The sequence below is a fragment of the Trichoplusia ni genome, chromosome 4, assembly GCF_003590095.1.
Source record: "Trichoplusia ni isolate ovarian cell line Hi5 chromosome 4, tn1, whole genome shotgun sequence".
Classification (NCBI taxonomy): domain Eukaryota; kingdom Metazoa; phylum Arthropoda; class Insecta; order Lepidoptera; family Noctuidae; genus Trichoplusia; species Trichoplusia ni.
This window is the reverse complement of record NC_039481.1, coordinates 4,749,042-4,766,907: the sequence shown is the minus strand read 5'-3', so window position 1 is coordinate 4,766,907 and position 17,866 is coordinate 4,749,042. Positions and strand designations below refer to the sequence as shown.

The 17,866-nt window shown below is 32.9% G+C and overlaps 4 protein-coding genes across 5 annotated transcripts; 2 read left to right on the top strand and 2 right to left on the bottom strand.

Moving 5' to 3' along the window:
* Window positions 1-665: 665 nt before the first annotated feature.
* Window positions 666-4,064, top strand: LOC113492640 (presenilins-associated rhomboid-like protein, mitochondrial). The gene is made up of 9 exons (XM_026870222.1): window positions 666-845; window positions 919-1,111; window positions 1,185-1,313; window positions 1,443-1,608; window positions 1,919-2,014; window positions 2,147-2,271; window positions 2,494-2,595; window positions 2,770-2,867; window positions 3,864-4,064. Exons 1-9 carry the CDS (start codon window positions 799-801, stop codon window positions 3,958-3,960), a joined length of 1,053 nt encoding a protein of 350 aa, XP_026726023.1. The 5' UTR covers window positions 666-798; the 3' UTR covers window positions 3,961-4,064.
* A 114-nt stretch (window positions 4,065-4,178) lies between these two features.
* Window positions 4,179-6,370, bottom strand: LOC113492641 (S-formylglutathione hydrolase). 2 transcript variants are annotated; one of them, XM_026870224.1, is made up of 5 exons: window positions 6,263-6,370; window positions 5,626-5,849; window positions 4,883-5,128; window positions 4,560-4,779; window positions 4,179-4,444 (listed from the first exon to the last, which is right to left on the bottom strand). In XM_026870224.1, exons 2-5 carry the CDS (start codon window positions 5,838-5,840, stop codon window positions 4,262-4,264), a joined length of 864 nt encoding a protein of 287 aa, XP_026726025.1. In that variant the 5' UTR covers window positions 5,841-5,849; window positions 6,263-6,370; the 3' UTR covers window positions 4,179-4,261. The 2 variants fall into 2 exon arrangements, with proteins under 2 accessions (XP_026726025.1, XP_026726024.1); XM_026870223.1 differs by lacking the exon at window positions 6,263-6,370 and adding an exon at window positions 6,041-6,225.
* Window positions 6,371-7,755: 1,385 nt separating this feature from the next.
* LOC113492645 (protein Mpv17) lies at window positions 7,756-10,164 on the bottom strand. The gene is made up of 2 exons (XM_026870227.1): window positions 9,661-10,164; window positions 7,756-9,262 (listed from the first exon to the last, which is right to left on the bottom strand). The coding sequence occupies exons 1-2, from the start codon at window positions 9,853-9,855 to the stop codon at window positions 8,888-8,890; spliced, it is 570 nt and encodes a 189-aa protein (XP_026726028.1). The 5' UTR covers window positions 9,856-10,164; the 3' UTR covers window positions 7,756-8,887.
* A 1,289-nt stretch (window positions 10,165-11,453) lies between these two features.
* LOC113492644 (dnaJ homolog subfamily C member 5) lies at window positions 11,454-17,819 on the top strand. The gene is made up of 2 exons (XM_026870226.1): window positions 11,454-12,164; window positions 17,100-17,819. The coding sequence occupies exons 1-2, from the start codon at window positions 11,582-11,584 to the stop codon at window positions 17,123-17,125; spliced, it is 609 nt and encodes a 202-aa protein (XP_026726027.1). The 5' UTR covers window positions 11,454-11,581; the 3' UTR covers window positions 17,126-17,819.
* Window positions 17,820-17,866: the final 47 nt, after the last annotated feature.

The window sequence follows — 17,866 nt, the reverse complement described above, 5'->3', positions numbered from 1 at the left end:
ACGTAACAATAGCATTTTTAACATTAAGCTAAGTAAATTTAATGAAGTGCCAGTGGGATCATTACTACCCTACCACCAATGGGCAAAAACCTCTATTTTTGTGGAAAAGTAATAGCATAGATTACCCCATTAGGGTTCCGTATCAGACTCTCTATCACCTGAACATTTGTCTAAGCTAATAAGAGTGCGGCAGCAACATTAAACTTTTGCAGAGCATTGCTTATGCACTCTAAATAAAATTGCGCAAACAGGACAACACGCTTGCGTACCGTGGATTTTATAGCCTATAACCCACACATTTTTTTAAACATGCTTGTTGATTCATCAATTTATCGTGGCGAACAGTGCGTACGGTAACTGAATGTTTGGACTAATTAAGACGTACCAAATATTTTTATAGTAACTATAAAATCAATATAGATTAATATAATTGATTTGTATTTTTTTATAATACCTAGTCGGACTATCCCGATAAATAAGCGTGAGTGAACCTCCGCACAATTTAATGAAGTACCAAATAATATAATTGTTTTATTAACATCCGTAAGTTTACTTTTTATTCGTGACAAGTAAAAATAGAGACAGTTAAAAATTTACACGTTTTCGCTTGTCGTGTATTGTCACCCCTATTTGACATTGACAAATGACAAGTGTCACTGTCATTTTTTTATAAAATCACTTGTCAATGTTATTTGATTTGAAATTTTTCCTAAATGTTTTGTAATACATTTGCATAACATACAACTTACTACGAATTGTAATAATGTAACAGAATAACAACAGCAAAAAAATTATATAATGTTCTTTAGAAATGTTTGGTGTGCAGCCGAGTTAACGAATAGTTGGTACGACGAATTATAAAATGAGGTTATATTGTTGAACACTTGAAAGTTTTTATAGTTATATTTTTCCTTATAGCAGACCAGTTCTCCTCCAACAATGCCGTGGTGGCGTTAGCAACGTGCGTTTGCAGGTTCGCAACTCGCTTCACAACAGCCGGCGCGGAGGTCGGCGGGCGGGCCTCGAGCCCGATCCCCTAGCACAGATACAGATAGAATCTGGGCCATTACATCCTAGAGCACTGTGGAAACCGTTCTTTTTTACAGTCGGGGTAAGATTTTGATTGCCAGTCTTAGAATAAACATATTAATATTAACAGCAACTACAAAGATCATTGTTTTTAGGTATCCACAGTAAGCCTTACTGCCTGCGTGATATGGGAATATGAAAACCTTCGCTCACATGCTTCATCATTTCTTAAACGACCAGGCACTTGGTTAAGTGCCCAACAAAGGAAATTCAAAACACAGCTTGTGAGTATGACTAATTTTAAGGAATGTAAAGAAATATTCCTGTCAAAGTCAAAATATTGTGATACAAGAAAAGTCTATTTGGTTGATTTAGTTGGAAAAACATAACAGGTAAATACATGATTGTTTCAGCAAAAAGCTGAACCAGGTCCAATCTCCAAATGGTGGAATTCCCTGAGAGATAGTGAGAAGGTGTTTTATCCAATACTAGCGGCCAATGTTTTAGTGTTTGGTTGCTGGCGTGTACGGTCTCTACAGCCTTTCATGGTGAAGTACTTCTGTTCAAATCCATCTGGAAGTAAGTTTAGTTTGTTATACAACTGATTGGTAATCAATGTTTTCACTTGGGGTGACATGTCTCTAAGAAGATTTAATTGAAAATATGTTGCCAATAAGAATCTTATTAGCAATTGCCATCTGCAACATTTCAAATTGTTTTATTCAATGAAAAACAAAATTGCTCTCATGACAAGTTCACAAGTATAATTATATTATAAGAAAATAGAAAGAAAACTGACTTCTAAAGTGATTATTTTCATACATCTTTCTTCATCAAACTGCTCAGCCAACACAGCCTTCACTGTACACTTATGCAAATTACATTTTAGGTTCAAGATGTTTACCAATGCTGCTTTCGACATTCAGCCATTACTCAGCACTACACTTAGCTGCAAATATGTACGTCCTCTACAGCTTTATGCCAGGTCAGTCACAAACTTAGAATATAAAATAATAATAAAAATACTACTTTTGCATGTTTTAATGAATACAATTTAATCTGTATTAATTACTGAATTGAAATAGTAGTATTATAAGATTATTGTTTGTCCAAACAGCTGCTGTTGCATCACTAGGAAAAGAACAGTTTGTAGCTATGTACCTTAGTGCTGGAGTGGTTAGCAGTTTTGCCAGCTTTCTCTACAAGGTGCTACTGAATCAACCTGGCCTAAGTCTTGGTGCGGTAAGTTGAACAAATAATTCTTTCAAAATACGGACTAGGTGCTGCTCCCGGTTTCCCACTGACAGTTTAAATATGGCAGTATTAACATATACTCCCTTCAGTTTAATGCTTTTCAGTCTATGAAATTCATGTAAACATCATTCAAGTTTTTCATTACAGATGTAGAAAGGGGCTCTTATACTATGTATTGAAGATAAAATATTGTCTGTTACTTTGTTTCAGTCGGGAGCAATAATGTCAGTCTTATCATATGTCTGTGTGCAGTATCCTGACACCCGGCTAAGCATAATATTTTTACCTATGTACACATTTGCTGCTGGAACGGTAAGTGCCATTTCTCTTTTCATTTGACCAAGTCAACTTAAGTTCCATGCATCAGTGTAATTGAAATTTCACTATAGGTAATTTATAATAGTAGCTCTCAATGTTTGGGTGTTTAACTGGAATTTTCAAGAAATATAAAAGAAAACAATGATATAAGATTCTTATGTGTTACAGGCTATAAAGGTAATAATGAGTGTCGACTTAGCTGGCGTGGTTTTTGGCTGGAAATTCTTTGACCATGCGGCTCACCTCGGCGGCGCCTTGTTCGGAATGTAAGTAACATACGGAGCAATAACATACTACTAAAACCGGCTAACACAAAAGTATAAATAAATACAAATTTACAGCTTCATCTTGTATTAGACACGAAGTAAGTGATATTACAAACTCTAAATAAACCTTATTAGAGATTAGGTTCGGCGAAGCTTCATGAAAAGCTGTCCATTGGCATTGTAGCATTGTAAAATTCGAAACAAAATAAAGTATGTATTTTCTCTATTAAAGACGCAAGACTTGCAACACATTATTCATTCAAATCATGTGAAACTCGTACTTGCTCAACTTTTCTATTAGTTAGTGAAATTACAAATGGCGCCGTCCTATTAATCCATGCCTGGCCTCTCGCCAGATTGGTGTTGTGCTGCCGACGCAGGAATCGTAAATGAGGTTCTACCTCTTTGAAGTTATCGTCACGCGTTAAACTCGCTAACAAAAATTGAAGCTATGAATCTAAACTACACTACACTTGCAAAAGTTCAGGTTGGTGTGACAACTAGATGAACTCATGAACTAACTTTCAATTAGATCTGCCAGCGTCATAAAATGATACACATGACAGGCAATGATAAATATGTAAGACACTAGACATCAATTAAATTATACCCAAAATTAAGGGCCGGCGCAAAGTTCGCGGAGCGACACCCAAAACTGACTTAAAAATTATTTAAACAAATTACTTAAGTCCTTATACATTCGGCTCGGCAACAACTGTGCGCCAGCCCTATCACGTGTTTTGATTTAATTTTAAAGTGCTAAACAAGTGTCAACACAATTTGTATGTACTAATTAGTGTTTTTGTAAAACAAATACTAACGATAACCTACTTATCAGCAATACACTGAATTATCTACCAAAATCAAAAATATTGAGGAACTGAAAGGAACCCATAGAATCGCTATAAATAAATTGAAAATTTGTGCTAAAAGATGCCACTTGCTAGGCTATCTTAATCTTCCATTAGTTTAAGCATAATTTGTATTTGTTTACAGGGCCTGGTGTCACTGGGGTAGCTCGAACATATGGGGCAACAGAGATAAATTCCTGCAGTATTACCATACTCTTAGGAAAAACGACTCAGGAAGGTAGCAACTTACTTGATGTAGTGAAAATATTGCATAGTAAAACAATTTTTGTTAAGAAAATATTATAACTATAACCTGACAAAATAAAATATGTTTTCAAAAATATTATTTACTATGATATGAATTTATTTTTTTGAACTATGTGTGTTTATCTTATTATCGACCTTAATAATTAGGTGTGTTAGATTGACAGAAAAACTGCAGAAAAAATAAAACAAATACTTAAAATAGTTAACAATTTTATTGCAAAAATAAAAACATTTCAAAATGCATTTCACAATATTGACTAAGCCAACAGGTTACCTTTAAGCTTTGAGTATTTTGGCGTGGAAGGCGAAATGTTCTCCAATATACGAGGATATGTAGTAGTAAGAGTGGTCGTAACCCTCGCGCAAGTTAAGAATTACTGGAACACCGACTGACCGACACGCTTCGACTAGATTCTCAGGCAGCAGCTGCTTTTGAATATAAAAGCTGTCACCAGCTCCCTAAAAAGTATTTATAACATTATTTGCACAATTCTATTTACTGGTAATAATTTGTTTACCTAAAACTTTCTGCACATCAAATGTAACTGAATATTTATATTAAGAGATCTCTTACCTGGTCAATAAGCAAGGTTAGTGGAGGTCCGTCATATTTCTTGACCAGCTCTGTAGCATCCCATTCCACCCATTTGCATTTATCTTCACCCAAGTACCCACTAAAGGCTTTTACTCCCCATGGGCATGCCGTAGGGTTGCAGATAGGTGCAAATGCACTTACTGACTTGTACAAACCAGGGTTTCGGAGGGTAGATACTAAAGCACCATGACCACCCATGCTAAAAAGAAAAAAAACATTAAGCTGTCCATTTTAAACTCTATTTTCCATAATACATATGAAATATAATGGCTTACACATAAACATATTGAAGGTATCCTCACCTGTGTCCCATAATACCTATTCTTTCTCCATCAACCACATTTCCAAAGGCTTGCAGAATCAGGTCATAAAGCTCTTTATTTACGTAACTACCCATTCTGTAATTTTTCGCCCATGGTTCATTTGTGGCATCAAGGTAGAACCCTGCAGCAACACCAAAGTCCCAGGATTCATCATCGCCAGGGATTTTGACTCCTCTAGGGGATGTGTCCGGACCCACAACAATGATACCATGCTCTGCTGCATACCTGAAAATATTATACATAGGTACATTTTTATAAATTACAGAAAATAATTTTCTCTTGCCCTCCTTTTCCCTTCTGCATACCACTATTTATTTATTTAAGTGTTGACTAGGCCTTTTGATTTTATCTATACTAATTATTAATAAAATTAAATAATACCTTAAAATATTTAAGTGTGTTGAACAGGAAATTTTACAACTTTTATGATAAAGATAATTTAGATAACAATTTTTATTTATAAGAGTAATTATACAAACTATGGTTCAAAAAGCCACATAAACATGTTTATTTAAAAAATAGGTATAATGTTTATGTTATCTAATTTATTGCATTTTTATCTAACACAACATGAGGGAAATTACTTATACCTTGTTATAATATTATTCACATAAAATACCCACTCTATTCAACTTATGCCTTCTTGAACATTAAATAATTTAGGGTGATACTCTATTATGCAGCAACCGGATACAACTATTTGAGTACTAAAATTAATGTACCTTTGAAATCCTGATTTAGTAATGAAGTTCTGTTCATTGCATGTGAGACCCGATAGATAGAATATGACAGGTAGCTTGACATCACCACCCTCAGCTTGAGGTGGCAGGTATACTGAGAAGTTCATCTTACATTTTAGTTCAGATGACTCATGGGAGTACACCTTTTGGAAGCCCCCGAATATCTTGTTTGACGAAACTAACTCTAAAGCTTCCATTTTGGATGTCTGAAATATGAAAATTTACATGTTTAAAGTTACTGTATTTTTTGTTGTTTGTCTGGAAATTGTTTACACAACTAATTAGTAAATGGTCAAATATAGTTTAAAGTGAACAGCCAACTTTTACATAAGGTAATCTTTTACAGTCTTACGCATGATACGTATAAAATCTGAAAAAATTGTATAATCACAGCGACCTTGACTTTCAAACTTCCAGACCACGATATAGATACTTGTTTAATGTATGTAAATTTTAACCGTGACGCAATAGCAGTCAGCATGAGTAGAAAATAAAGATATAATAAGTTATTGAAAAACAATGTCACTAAATGTAATAAAGCCGGTAAAGCAATATTTTCTATTTGTTTTGACTTAAATTTTAGTAACGCAAGTCGTGTAATAATATAGATGTAGATTACCTGAGACACTGGCTGCTTGTGGGACTGGCTGATAACAACTGAATAACAGAAATCACTGATAAAAACTCCGACAACCGATACCTATTTTTATACAGAGAAAAAATATATCGGCTCAGTTTAGTCAATGTGACAGCTACTGTACGACAGGTTTGCCAGACTTCAATAACTAAAAATGCATTACAACAAGCACTTTTGTATTTTTAACAACCAGCCAAATAATATCTAATGTTATAAAAATTACTTTTAAAATATCCCAAATAGTTATCACCTAATAAACACATATAAGGCCGCTTTGTTTTTAACAAAGACCCCAACCAAAGCGGCCTATAAAAAAAAACCTGCCTTGTTCCGTTTTCATTCTAGCATTTCTAGGAGATGTTATAACAGTGTTAATAAATTATTAAACAAGAAGATTAACATTTACCCACAAACCTACATTCGACTTTCCGTACACGCACACCGCCGTACATTTCAAGTCCGCCGCAAGGTGAATAAACTGACTATCCATGAATTCTAAACTATAACTAATAGGTAAAGCAAAGATTAATTGATAAAAGATACTTTTTTTCATCAATCTTAGTATCGATGAAGAATTATTTAAAATAAGGGCTAAGAGTTGGAAATTAACATTGTATAGGTAGGTACTCTGTCTATTCTTAAAACCTTTTTGCATTGCGCAAAGTTCGTAGCTCTAGTATAAAATTTAATTTTACTTATAATCATTAGAAAGGGCGGAAAATAACTTAAATATTTCTAATCGTCAAAAATATAAAAATCTTTCTATGAGATGAGAGTTTCTAGCGATAAAGCGCTAATTTTAATAATTACCTACCTAATGATCTGATGATTCAATATGTTCATAGGTCATATTATTGTTTCCGTATTAACGAGCATAAACTACCCAAAATATTGATTTAAGCCTAAAACGCATATGTTTTTTCCCCAACGAAAAGAGCTCACTATACAGACGAAATTTCATAATTAACACGCACTGATGGGAAGCACACTACAGATTATTTAATACGTATATTAAATCGAAAACTCTCAGACTTGGAACAAGCAAATGAAGCTCGCAAATGCTTGTGGTATGCGGGGATCGAACCCGTCGTAAGAAGACGTAGGCAAGTAGCAGTGCATAATATTAGGTACCTCGTGTTTTTACGACGATCAGTTGTCATAAGAATCTTTTCTATAGACCTAGTTTGACATGACGCTAAGTATTATAATAATAACTGTACAAATAAGTGACCCATGCGTCCGCTGACTCGCCATTCACCAGCGGCAGGTGCGAGTCAGGGTGATTCTGGAAATATTCGACTCTTGCCACTTCACGAAGTGGCGCTAGTGTAGGTTTCACTACCGATCCAATCTGTTACAATGCCATTACAATACAATCTTATATTTAATCCAAGTGTTTTCTTAAATTTCTATGTGAGTGTGTGCACATAAAACCATGTTTTATACACACTGAGCATAAATAAAAACTAATTATGTAAAGCATACTAATATATTTGACTTGTGAAAGCTGGAGATTCTATTGATGGAGACATTTTACATTGCTGTGTACTCGGGTTTACAAAGTTAGTTGTTTGTTTGCTTCTCAAATTCTGTAGTGACAACTTATTTCTTCGTTTTGTGGTTTTCAATTCACTTCTAACTTGTGATTCTGTCGGATTTTGACAAATAAGGCAGAGTACCTCTGATGACATCTAGTGTGCAGATATTTAACTTACTAGATCCATCTTCGGTTGTCTTGTTATCTTTTTCGTTTAAAAATTACTGGTGTTTCAAGTTATTTCCTTTCTGATATATTTCGGGGCAGGGTCTTCCATATTCCTTTTAATCTTCGTTTTTTGACCTGGCCACCAACTTGATGAAGTAGATTGATAGTACATTTTTATTGCAAGCAGACTTTTTGTTTCTACTTTTAATGAAAGGTTGACATTATTTTCCCCCAATACTATACAGTTACTGTGTTGCAAATTTTTGGGGGATTACTGCCCACACAATCAATCAGAGGCCAACAAGGCAGTGTTTTTTTATTTAAAACACATTACTAGCGTATCACTATCTTGCATCCAATGTAGGTGTATAGACTTCATGAATGACAGAAAAAAGTACAAAAAGCCAAGACAAAGAGTAGTAATTATAAACTTATATCTCTAAAGCTTCACACAACTATTTCTATATATTTGTAAGTAAAATTTCTTATGATATTCGCAAATGTCAACGAAGTTATACATACTGTATGCAATAAATTAGATGTTTTCCTTTTTTTTGTTAATTAAGAGTTTAAATTACTTTTACTTATGTTTATGACCCGTAAAAATACCCTGAATTCGAATATTTTCATGCTTTTGATGTTGAATTTCTCTACTTGCAATGTTAGGCTAGTTATTTGGTATTTTGTTCACAAAATTAATATTCTTTTCACTATCACTACAAAAACATCATTTTTTGTTTCCACTTGGTGGAATTCTACATGATACTACATAACCCTTGTGCACATTTATCAAGGGATCTGATTAATTAATTTCATGGTTCTACTTATTTTTACCATGTATAGAAGTTATTTAAACCAAGTTTACACAGATCTGTCATTTTATGTTGATGATGATGAGCCCCTTATTCCAATTTCTTAATTTTCTCAAGCATCCTTTTCCTTTGTGTTTTCCAGGACAAATAAGTATTCCAGAACAAAGCAACTGTTTGAACTAATAAAACTTGGTAATGAAGGGGAACAAAGTAAAAGTTGAATATCTGTACAAATGGCCAAATGGTATAACTTGTTATCAATACATCCAAATAATTAAGTTTTAATTCTTCTTTTACTGCTTCAACATTTTTGCCTTTTAAAACTGCTATTGCAATAAGAATTACACATAATATGCAAGGTGCAAAGAAAACCTGATCAAAAAAGACTTTTTTAAGAGCTACAGTTTTGCCAGTCCTGCCTATGTGTTTGGCTAATATTCCATACCAGAAACGCATTACTGGACCCTGGAACAAACAAAGCTGAATTAATATCAATAAAATCAGAATTAAAAGCTTTTATTTCAAGTACGCTGGTTACTGGCACTTTTAAAACATTACAATAATGACTCTAGTTGCATGAATCCAAAGTGTCTACTGGTAAGAAACTCCATAGTTACAGAGTTTGAAAAGGCTATTATTATTGTGTATGTTTGTTTTGATAAGGTATTTAATAACATATCTTGTACATGTTTTAATAGACTTTGTTCATCTTATTGTTTGATTTGGAATCTGAGCACACCATCAAATAACATTATTTCCAGCAACTGCAGATTCTTAATATGAATAAATATTATTGATCTATATTACACTCTTTATTCGTTAGATTCATTCCAAAGTTAGTAACAAATGTTCATCATACTCACAACCACAAAAAAGCCTATTGATGAAAATCGAAGAGTCCTTGCGACATCTATAGAAGTTAATGGTGTTTTTTCAACTGCACTCTGGGAAATTACATCACCTGCTGCCATCAGCACACCAGTTTGTACTGCTTGAACGAAATATGGCCTTCTAACCAGTAAATCTTGGTATATTTTAAAAAACCCGCGAGGACCCATTTTGTTATTCTCAATAAACAAAATGTCAGATAAGAGGTTTCAGGTTAGACTCAATAATTGAGCTTTTGCTATTACGTATAACCTATAACATCAATGCGGCGAATAGCGGCGCCCGCCACCTCCAGCCGAAAAAACGATATTGTATGTTTATACACCGATGTTATATCTATTTAGAAAGTTACCAATTGAACAAGGAATAGAAATGAATAACTATTCATTTTTGACATAAATTAAAACAAACAATTTTGTCTGGATTAGTTTTTTCTTTTTGCAAATAATTGATTGAAGCCTGTGATGTGACAGCTGTCAATGTCAATGAAAACGCTGTTCAGTAAAGGTACGTCCTGTTACAACTTATTTCGTATGAACGACTTACATTTTAATTATGAAAACATTATGATTGTAAAATAACATTGAAAATACTATTTTGAGTTCGGATAATTGGTAATCATTTTTTTTATTATTCTTTCTCGTGTTCCAGGCAGACAGAACTACAAAAAGACAAAGATCTGACGGTCGATAAACGTATATCTCCTCTCCTGATTTTTTATTTTGTTAGGCGAAACCATTTATAACGTACATCTAATTCTCACTATCTGCAAACGAACCAAAGTACAAAACGAGCGTCGGTGAAGCGTCTCTCGTCCGGGAGCAAAATGGGTCGACGATGTAGCTAAGGTCTCGGCTCGAGTCTGGATGTGGCTGGCACAGGACTCTAGAAATTACCAGGAGCAAGGGGAGGCCTATGCTCAGCAGTGGGAGTTATTACATTTTATATACTAAAATATGTTATCTCAGACTTAATAGAAACTAGAAGTGCTCATTATTACATTTATATAGATTTTTGTTTTTGAAAATCATAAGAAATATGATTTCTAACGTTCACGAGTTGAAGAGGCACCCTTAGAAAAAGAAGAATGAAAATCTCACTATTTGAACAGTAATTTTTAAAGTAAAAAAATTACATTAGGTATAATAATATGTTAATCTTAAAAATAACACTGTTTGCCGTATCCGCGCCATCAGCCATAATATGAAAGCGCGCGGCAGTGTGACAACTTTCACAGCAGAGCTGCTGAGGACACGACCTATATTTTTTTTAGTTTTTGTAGAGCAATTTATTTTAGTATTAGTACAGTATTCCTATTATTAGGAGCGAAAATCGCTTCTCACTTATTATTCCTGATTTTAATGTTATCACGCTGAGAGCAATATCAGTAACAACACTAACAGCATTATTAGCGAGTGTTTTTGAAATAAAAAATCGTCAATATCATTTCTTTTGTCAAAGCGGCGCTTAGCAGTCACCCGCCACTCTTATCGTAACAAACAAAATATATATTTTTTATTAGTCTTATTATAATAAAACACAGTGTGGAAAATCGATAAATTCAAAGACAACTAGTATGCCTAAAATTGTTTAATATTGATTCAAATACGGGATAAAGAAGCAATTAAATAAAATAAAAACATTTTTGATGAGTAAATAACGCAGTCCCTATTTTTACAAATAGGGACTGCGGAAAAGTTTTTACTCACTTAAGTAAAACAGTGACCAACGATTACCTAAACTTTTGAAATTACAATTTTTTTATTAACATCTAGCAACACTGTCGTAAGAGTGAGATGTTCGTATTATCGTAAATTCTTCAGGGATTGTCTTAGTTTTGCATTATAATTTCTAGTTCACGTTGTATAAAACCGTATATCAAATCGAAATATTAAAATGGATAAAAGGAAACTGTCGACCGCGGGGGACAGCCTGTATCAAATATTACAAGTTCCGAAAACTGCGACGGCAGATGATGTCAAGAAAAGCTATCGGAAACTAGCGTTAAAATATCATCCTGATAAAAATCCTAACAATCCTGAAGCCGCTGAGAAATTTAAGGAAGTGAATCGTGCACATACTATCTTGAGCGATGCCACGAAACGTAATATTTATGATAATTATGGCTCACTTGGACTGTACATCGCTGAGCAATTCGGAGAAGAAAACGTCAACGCCTATTTCGTTGTGACAAGCACTTGGTGCAAGGCTCTGTTTATCGTATGCGGCATTTTGACCGGATGCTACTTCTGCTGCTGTCTTTGCTGCTGTTGCAATTGCTGCTGCGGCAAGTGCAAGCCGCGTCCGCCCGAAGAGTCTGGCGATTACCACACGTTGGAAAGAGATGATTCAGATGGGGTGCAAGCCGTGACTGTGCAGCCGGGTGGAGAAGGCCGTCCCAAGGGAGAGCAGGCGCCTCCCATCGCTATGCCTGCGCCACCCCCGACAGGCGCCTCAGAAAACACAGGTTTGAACACAGGTGGGGTCAATTATGGAATTTCAAATTAAATAGTAAACACGACAGTTCTACTTCAAATGTCAACCCCTTATTTAAGTACCTTTAAGTATCTTCAATATAATCTTCAGTGATCGCATGTTACTGACTAAATAGGTAGCGTTATCAGTGAGTTACTTTTCTGTATTACTCATGTCATTCGTAAAGTAATAAAATGGTTGTCTTGAAAGAGCTATATAACAATCTTGCAGATGTTAGGAAAAATAATTTCATATGTACATTACGATAATATATGTATTTGATCATTACATTGTTATATAATAAGAATTAAAAAAGGATTTACATAAACTCAACTCTTGTTACTTTAGTAGATGAAAGATACCTTTTACTTATCTAGTTTTGTGGCTATGTGAGTAGCTATGAAACCTGGTGGTGACAAATAGCAATGAAAAGAATTATAAACATATTTCCTGTTATATGTGGCAGGTTGGTGTATGGTTAACACTTCATAGTAACAGTGTCAGTAAGCATAATAAATCAGAAATTATTTATAACATCACCAATCATCATCACAGCTTTTCATGAAAAAGTAAACTAAGTGGTTAACTTAATCATTATTTATCCTTGATTAAAGTCTTATCTGCATTAGCATTCAATTGTAACAAAGGTGAGAGTGCTTATGTGGAATATAATACAGCTGCTGTATCATGGTACTGGTCTTTTTCCACTTTTCTTGCACTATCTAATTGGAATTATAATATGGTATAGCTAATGTCCATATTTTAATATTGACATTCAATTTGGCCTTAATATTATATTATGTAGGAGTAAAGCTAGATAATGGACTAATATTTGTAATTGAATATTGAAGACTGTAGTTTTAAAAGGAACAGTAAATAAAATCACCACATATTAATGACAAAATACATTAGTGGCAAAAAATCAGTATCAAATAATTGCCCATTACCAACTACTCCATTTTATAGCAGTTCATTTGATTTTTTGTCTATTGTTGTTAGGTATATAAGCTTGTATGTTTATGTTCAAAAATTGATTAAAACATCTATGATTCTTTTAGAATGATGAGCCTAAGAACTGTAAGAACATGAAATTTACATGTGCAATCACTTTGGATGGATTAATATGAATGAATTGACCTAAAACTGCTAATTCCATTCAAATAAAAACCATTAGCATACTCAAAGCTTAGACATTTGAAAAATATTTTTAAGGCCAAAAGCTGTAAATTTATTTTGATGAATGTTCATTAGAGCACAGAATATTCATTCAGTTGAAAATATTCCAATTGATAGCTCATGATTCACTTTTAATTTGCTAAGGTATACAGAAGATTTGTTTGATATAATCAAACAGGAAAGGAATTTGGTTATTATTTTATTGTTAATTATAATGATTTATTCACTAGTTACTGTTGATTATCATGTTTGCATGTGCCTGGCAAGTGTCCAGTAATAGCAATGAAATAAATTACAAAATTATGTTTTCTGCACATTATTGCAAGATGTTAAAGTTCAGTCAGCGAATATATATAGTGGTAAATTCTATTTATATTGTATAAGGTGTCTGAGAAATCAATGCCTAGCTAAAAACTGAGTAGACTGTGTTCAGATGGTCAAAGATAAAAGAACCAGGTCATGTATTTCTCAAATTATAAGTGTTCAAAATTATTTAAAAATCTGATACCCTGTGAGGGTAACTTTTCTTCAAAGACATCAGGTCTATCATTCGTTTTTAGTTTGGCCTTTATTTGACTGGCAAACTTTCCTTATATCAGCATTGTTATCTATATATAAGTATCAGCATTGTGGGTACCAATAACTTTCATGCATTGCTTGGAACTTGCATTGTGACAGACTACATTTATTTCAAGAAATTAATAAAAGGATGATACATAAAAATTATCAGAAACACACTTACATAAAGTGTAACAACATTTACCAGTGAAAGATCCTTTGTCAGAGACATTGGTCTTTGTACAATAACTCTATATCTCAACATTACTATGTATCAACATTTGAATTAATTTTGGTAAAATGGTAAAGGTTAATGGTATTTTTGTATTTATTAATATTCTAGAAATATAATCTGAGATCTATCTACTCCTGAGAATAAAAATGATTGAATTTAATTTTACATCACTGACTGGACTATAAAGTACCATAAAATAATGAATAGATGATGATGCTTTATATAATTTTGATAATTTATTGTATTATAATGTATGACAATTAATTTAGGTGTGGCTAGGTTTTATTTCTAATGACTTTATTAAAATTGTTTTTTTTTTTAAATTATGTTAGAATTATTTTTTAATGTTAGTTGATATATTTTATTTGATGACAATAGAATTCATTCATTTTTACATTATAACAATTTGCATAGGTTGTAAGTTGGCAGGTTAGTTAAAAATACGCCTACACAGTATAGAGATACTATTAAACAATTCTATAATGTACAAGTATGTTGTAGAATATTTCTAACAACATTTTTAAAGTAACATTCCAGCCTAATTTTAGTTGCTTAAAAATGTTAATCCGTCAACCTATTTTGTTCCTCCCATCTTATTTTTAAATTGGTCGCCTTGTTAGGGTCAATGGTGTCATTTAGTAGATTGAGCCAAACATTACACACAGTGTGCTGTGCACTTGAAATATTTTTATTTAGTGATCTCATTTGTTAAAACCATTTTGTCATCAAATAAGTTTCTACTGTGTTTATGGCACTATTGTAATATGTATTATAATATTTATTTTTAATTTCGAACTTACTCTTATCATTTTAATATCATAGACACATAGGTTATGGATATTGATAATATTGGTAAAATCACAGATTGTACCAAACTTAATCATGCAAGGAAGCCACCATTTTGTTGGGTTTTATCAGCTACATAATTATTTTTTTATCAAGTAGTTGTTGTATTTTGTAGTCAATGATTCTTTTAGTTAAGTAAAACATTTTTTTTCACATAACAGTGAATATAATGTATGTGGAAATCGTCATAGATCTATCAAATGAGAAATGCCCATTCCTTGAGATGTTCATGAACATTCTAAAATAAAATAGAGGTCGGTAATTACCACTTAATATGTATATCCGCCCTTCATTATAATATCCCTCTGGAACCGTATTGCAAGCGCAAAATATTGCATTGGCTTTGAACATGTTTAAATTTGGAACAGTCTTCTATCTTTGGTGTAAGTACTCATCTATCGTTTATTGTAAGTAGCAAAAAAACAATCGCATGTGTCCTTCAGTCGTGGCTGCCGTGTTTAGGCTTTTATTTACCTGCATCCTACTGAGGTTTCTACCCATCCTTAGCATCTGGACAGAATCTGGCCAGCTGTGGATTTTTGACGTCTGCAGACAATGTGGCCGGTTAGTGGGCCGTCCTCGGACGATAATTTACCATCGGAGGCCTCCATAAGGCGCGGCTAATCGACATGTCCGTCAGTTTGTTTGCACCTCTATATCAGTCTTCGTTAATTTAATTCTGTATCGTTTAAGTTCGGTTTTACTTGACACAAAATATGCCTAGAACTATTCGTTCACCGCTTTAACATACCAGTGTATATTAAAAAAAATGTCTTAATTCGACAAGTTTATTTCAGCCCTTAATACCTAGTTGTCGACCAAAACGAAACTTATGAGGTAATTTGTAAGGTAGTAGAAATAACGACAGTTGAATTTCTTTTTGTTGAAATTTAGGAGATATTGGATGCAATTGTTTACCAAAATAGATAAACCTTCTCATTAGCAACATTCGCAGCAAAAATAACATGAATTTGTTTTCCTTAACTTAATTATTCTAATTAATATCTGTGTAAATTTAAGAATACCATGCATAGAGTCATAATACTTTTAAGGTATGACATTATTCTTAGCACATCGAAAATTTTAATAAGATATTCTAACTTGAGTCATCTGGTTATCGCGCAATTCAGGCATAATACCTGTCTAATACATCATAGTAAAATACGATATAGCTGATTGTTGTGTATTACGCTTGTCCGTCGATATATTTAAGTTTAATATTGATCATATATGGTAAATTTATTACTGTAGGATACGAATTCGTAATGTTAGATTTGATCTGAGACTAACTGCGTTCTAAATATTAGACGTTCAAACCAAGAAAAATCTGTAAACTTAGATTTCGTCTCTGATGTTTGCGGTAGAATAATAGCGAATTAAATTCTCCTCAGCAACTATATCTAACCCAGTGTACCCAAAGAGGTTTATTGATCTAAATTAAAAAAAAAAAACCTTTTACAACACCGGAACTTAAACTTCATGTCGCTCCGATTCAGCACCTTTTACCTACCTATATGACATTAATCCATTTAATATTTTGCTTGTTATTAAAATATATGCTAAAATTAGTTAAGATTTGATGTGAGTGTCGAATGTTTTTCATAAATTGTAGTCAGAGATATTAAATAAGATCCACGTTGTAAACCACGGCAAGCTTGATCGTTTACAAAATTTAAATAAATAATTATGCTACACGTTTCTAATATTACACTGTTAACATTTTACTACATATTAAATGAATATCTATATTGCATTAGTTTCAAATGTGTGTGATATTGTAAATTATTGTAGTTGTTGTTGTAACCATTTGAAGATGATAAAATTTCCCAATTGCTCCGCTGGCTCCCGAAAGCAGTGGGCAAGGAAAAGGGCAAACTGTTATGTCTCATGTGTATTATAAAGTTATGGTACTAGTCAACGAGTATTTATAACGACAATGTCAAAAAATAAGTATGTTAAAATGTAACTACACTTATAACTTTCAATTAAATAAAAATCTACTTAAGAAACGCTACATCTATTATTGAAAGAACCGGACCTTTTTAAGTTTTTTTCCACCTTCGGTAGGCATTTGTTTCGAAGACTCGTAATCGATTTAATTTGATTTTTTCTTCTTGTTTCCAGGAAGCAGTATTCCAAAATACACATGAAGTATTTACAACTAGTCTAACATTATTTGTAAGAGAAACGAGGAACTTACTTGTATAACCACCAGCATGAACGTTGAGACATAGGTACAGATGTAAGCCTAATTAAAAGTTATTGTTCATCATATAAAATATTTTTGTACGTTTATATTATCATTTTCATTTTAAAATATTTTATACAACGTTCCATTGTTTTTATTGATCAATGAAGATTTAGTTTTGTAATTTTCGTAATTATATTCAACTCTTGCCGGTAATTTTAGTTTGGTGATGGAATATTTTTAGATATTTTTTTTTATTATTATTTGTGATATAAATAATGGCCATTGGTAATAAGAAATCAACATTTGTACCTATGTATATTCATGTAGGTATATTGTGTGATTAAATCTATTCCTGTTTCACGCAAAAATAATTGCAAGTTTACAAATATATTCTACTTGTCATTGCTATGGATGTAAAATGTAACCTTATTAGATTTTATGTATAATAAACAGTATATACTCACATTCTAAAATAATGCTCTTTTTGCTATATTTGTGGCGATGCCTGCCTTTGCTTAGGGATAGATTGTTATTGGCTGTCTGTTAGCGCATACCTTCGCAAATGTATAGGACGCTGTATACCGTATCTACCTTTTTAGTTGATGCATATTTATATAAAGTACTGATTATGTAAATAAAATATAACTCATAAATACCTTGTTACTAATTCCGATTAATTTTCACCAGCAACATACCTTTA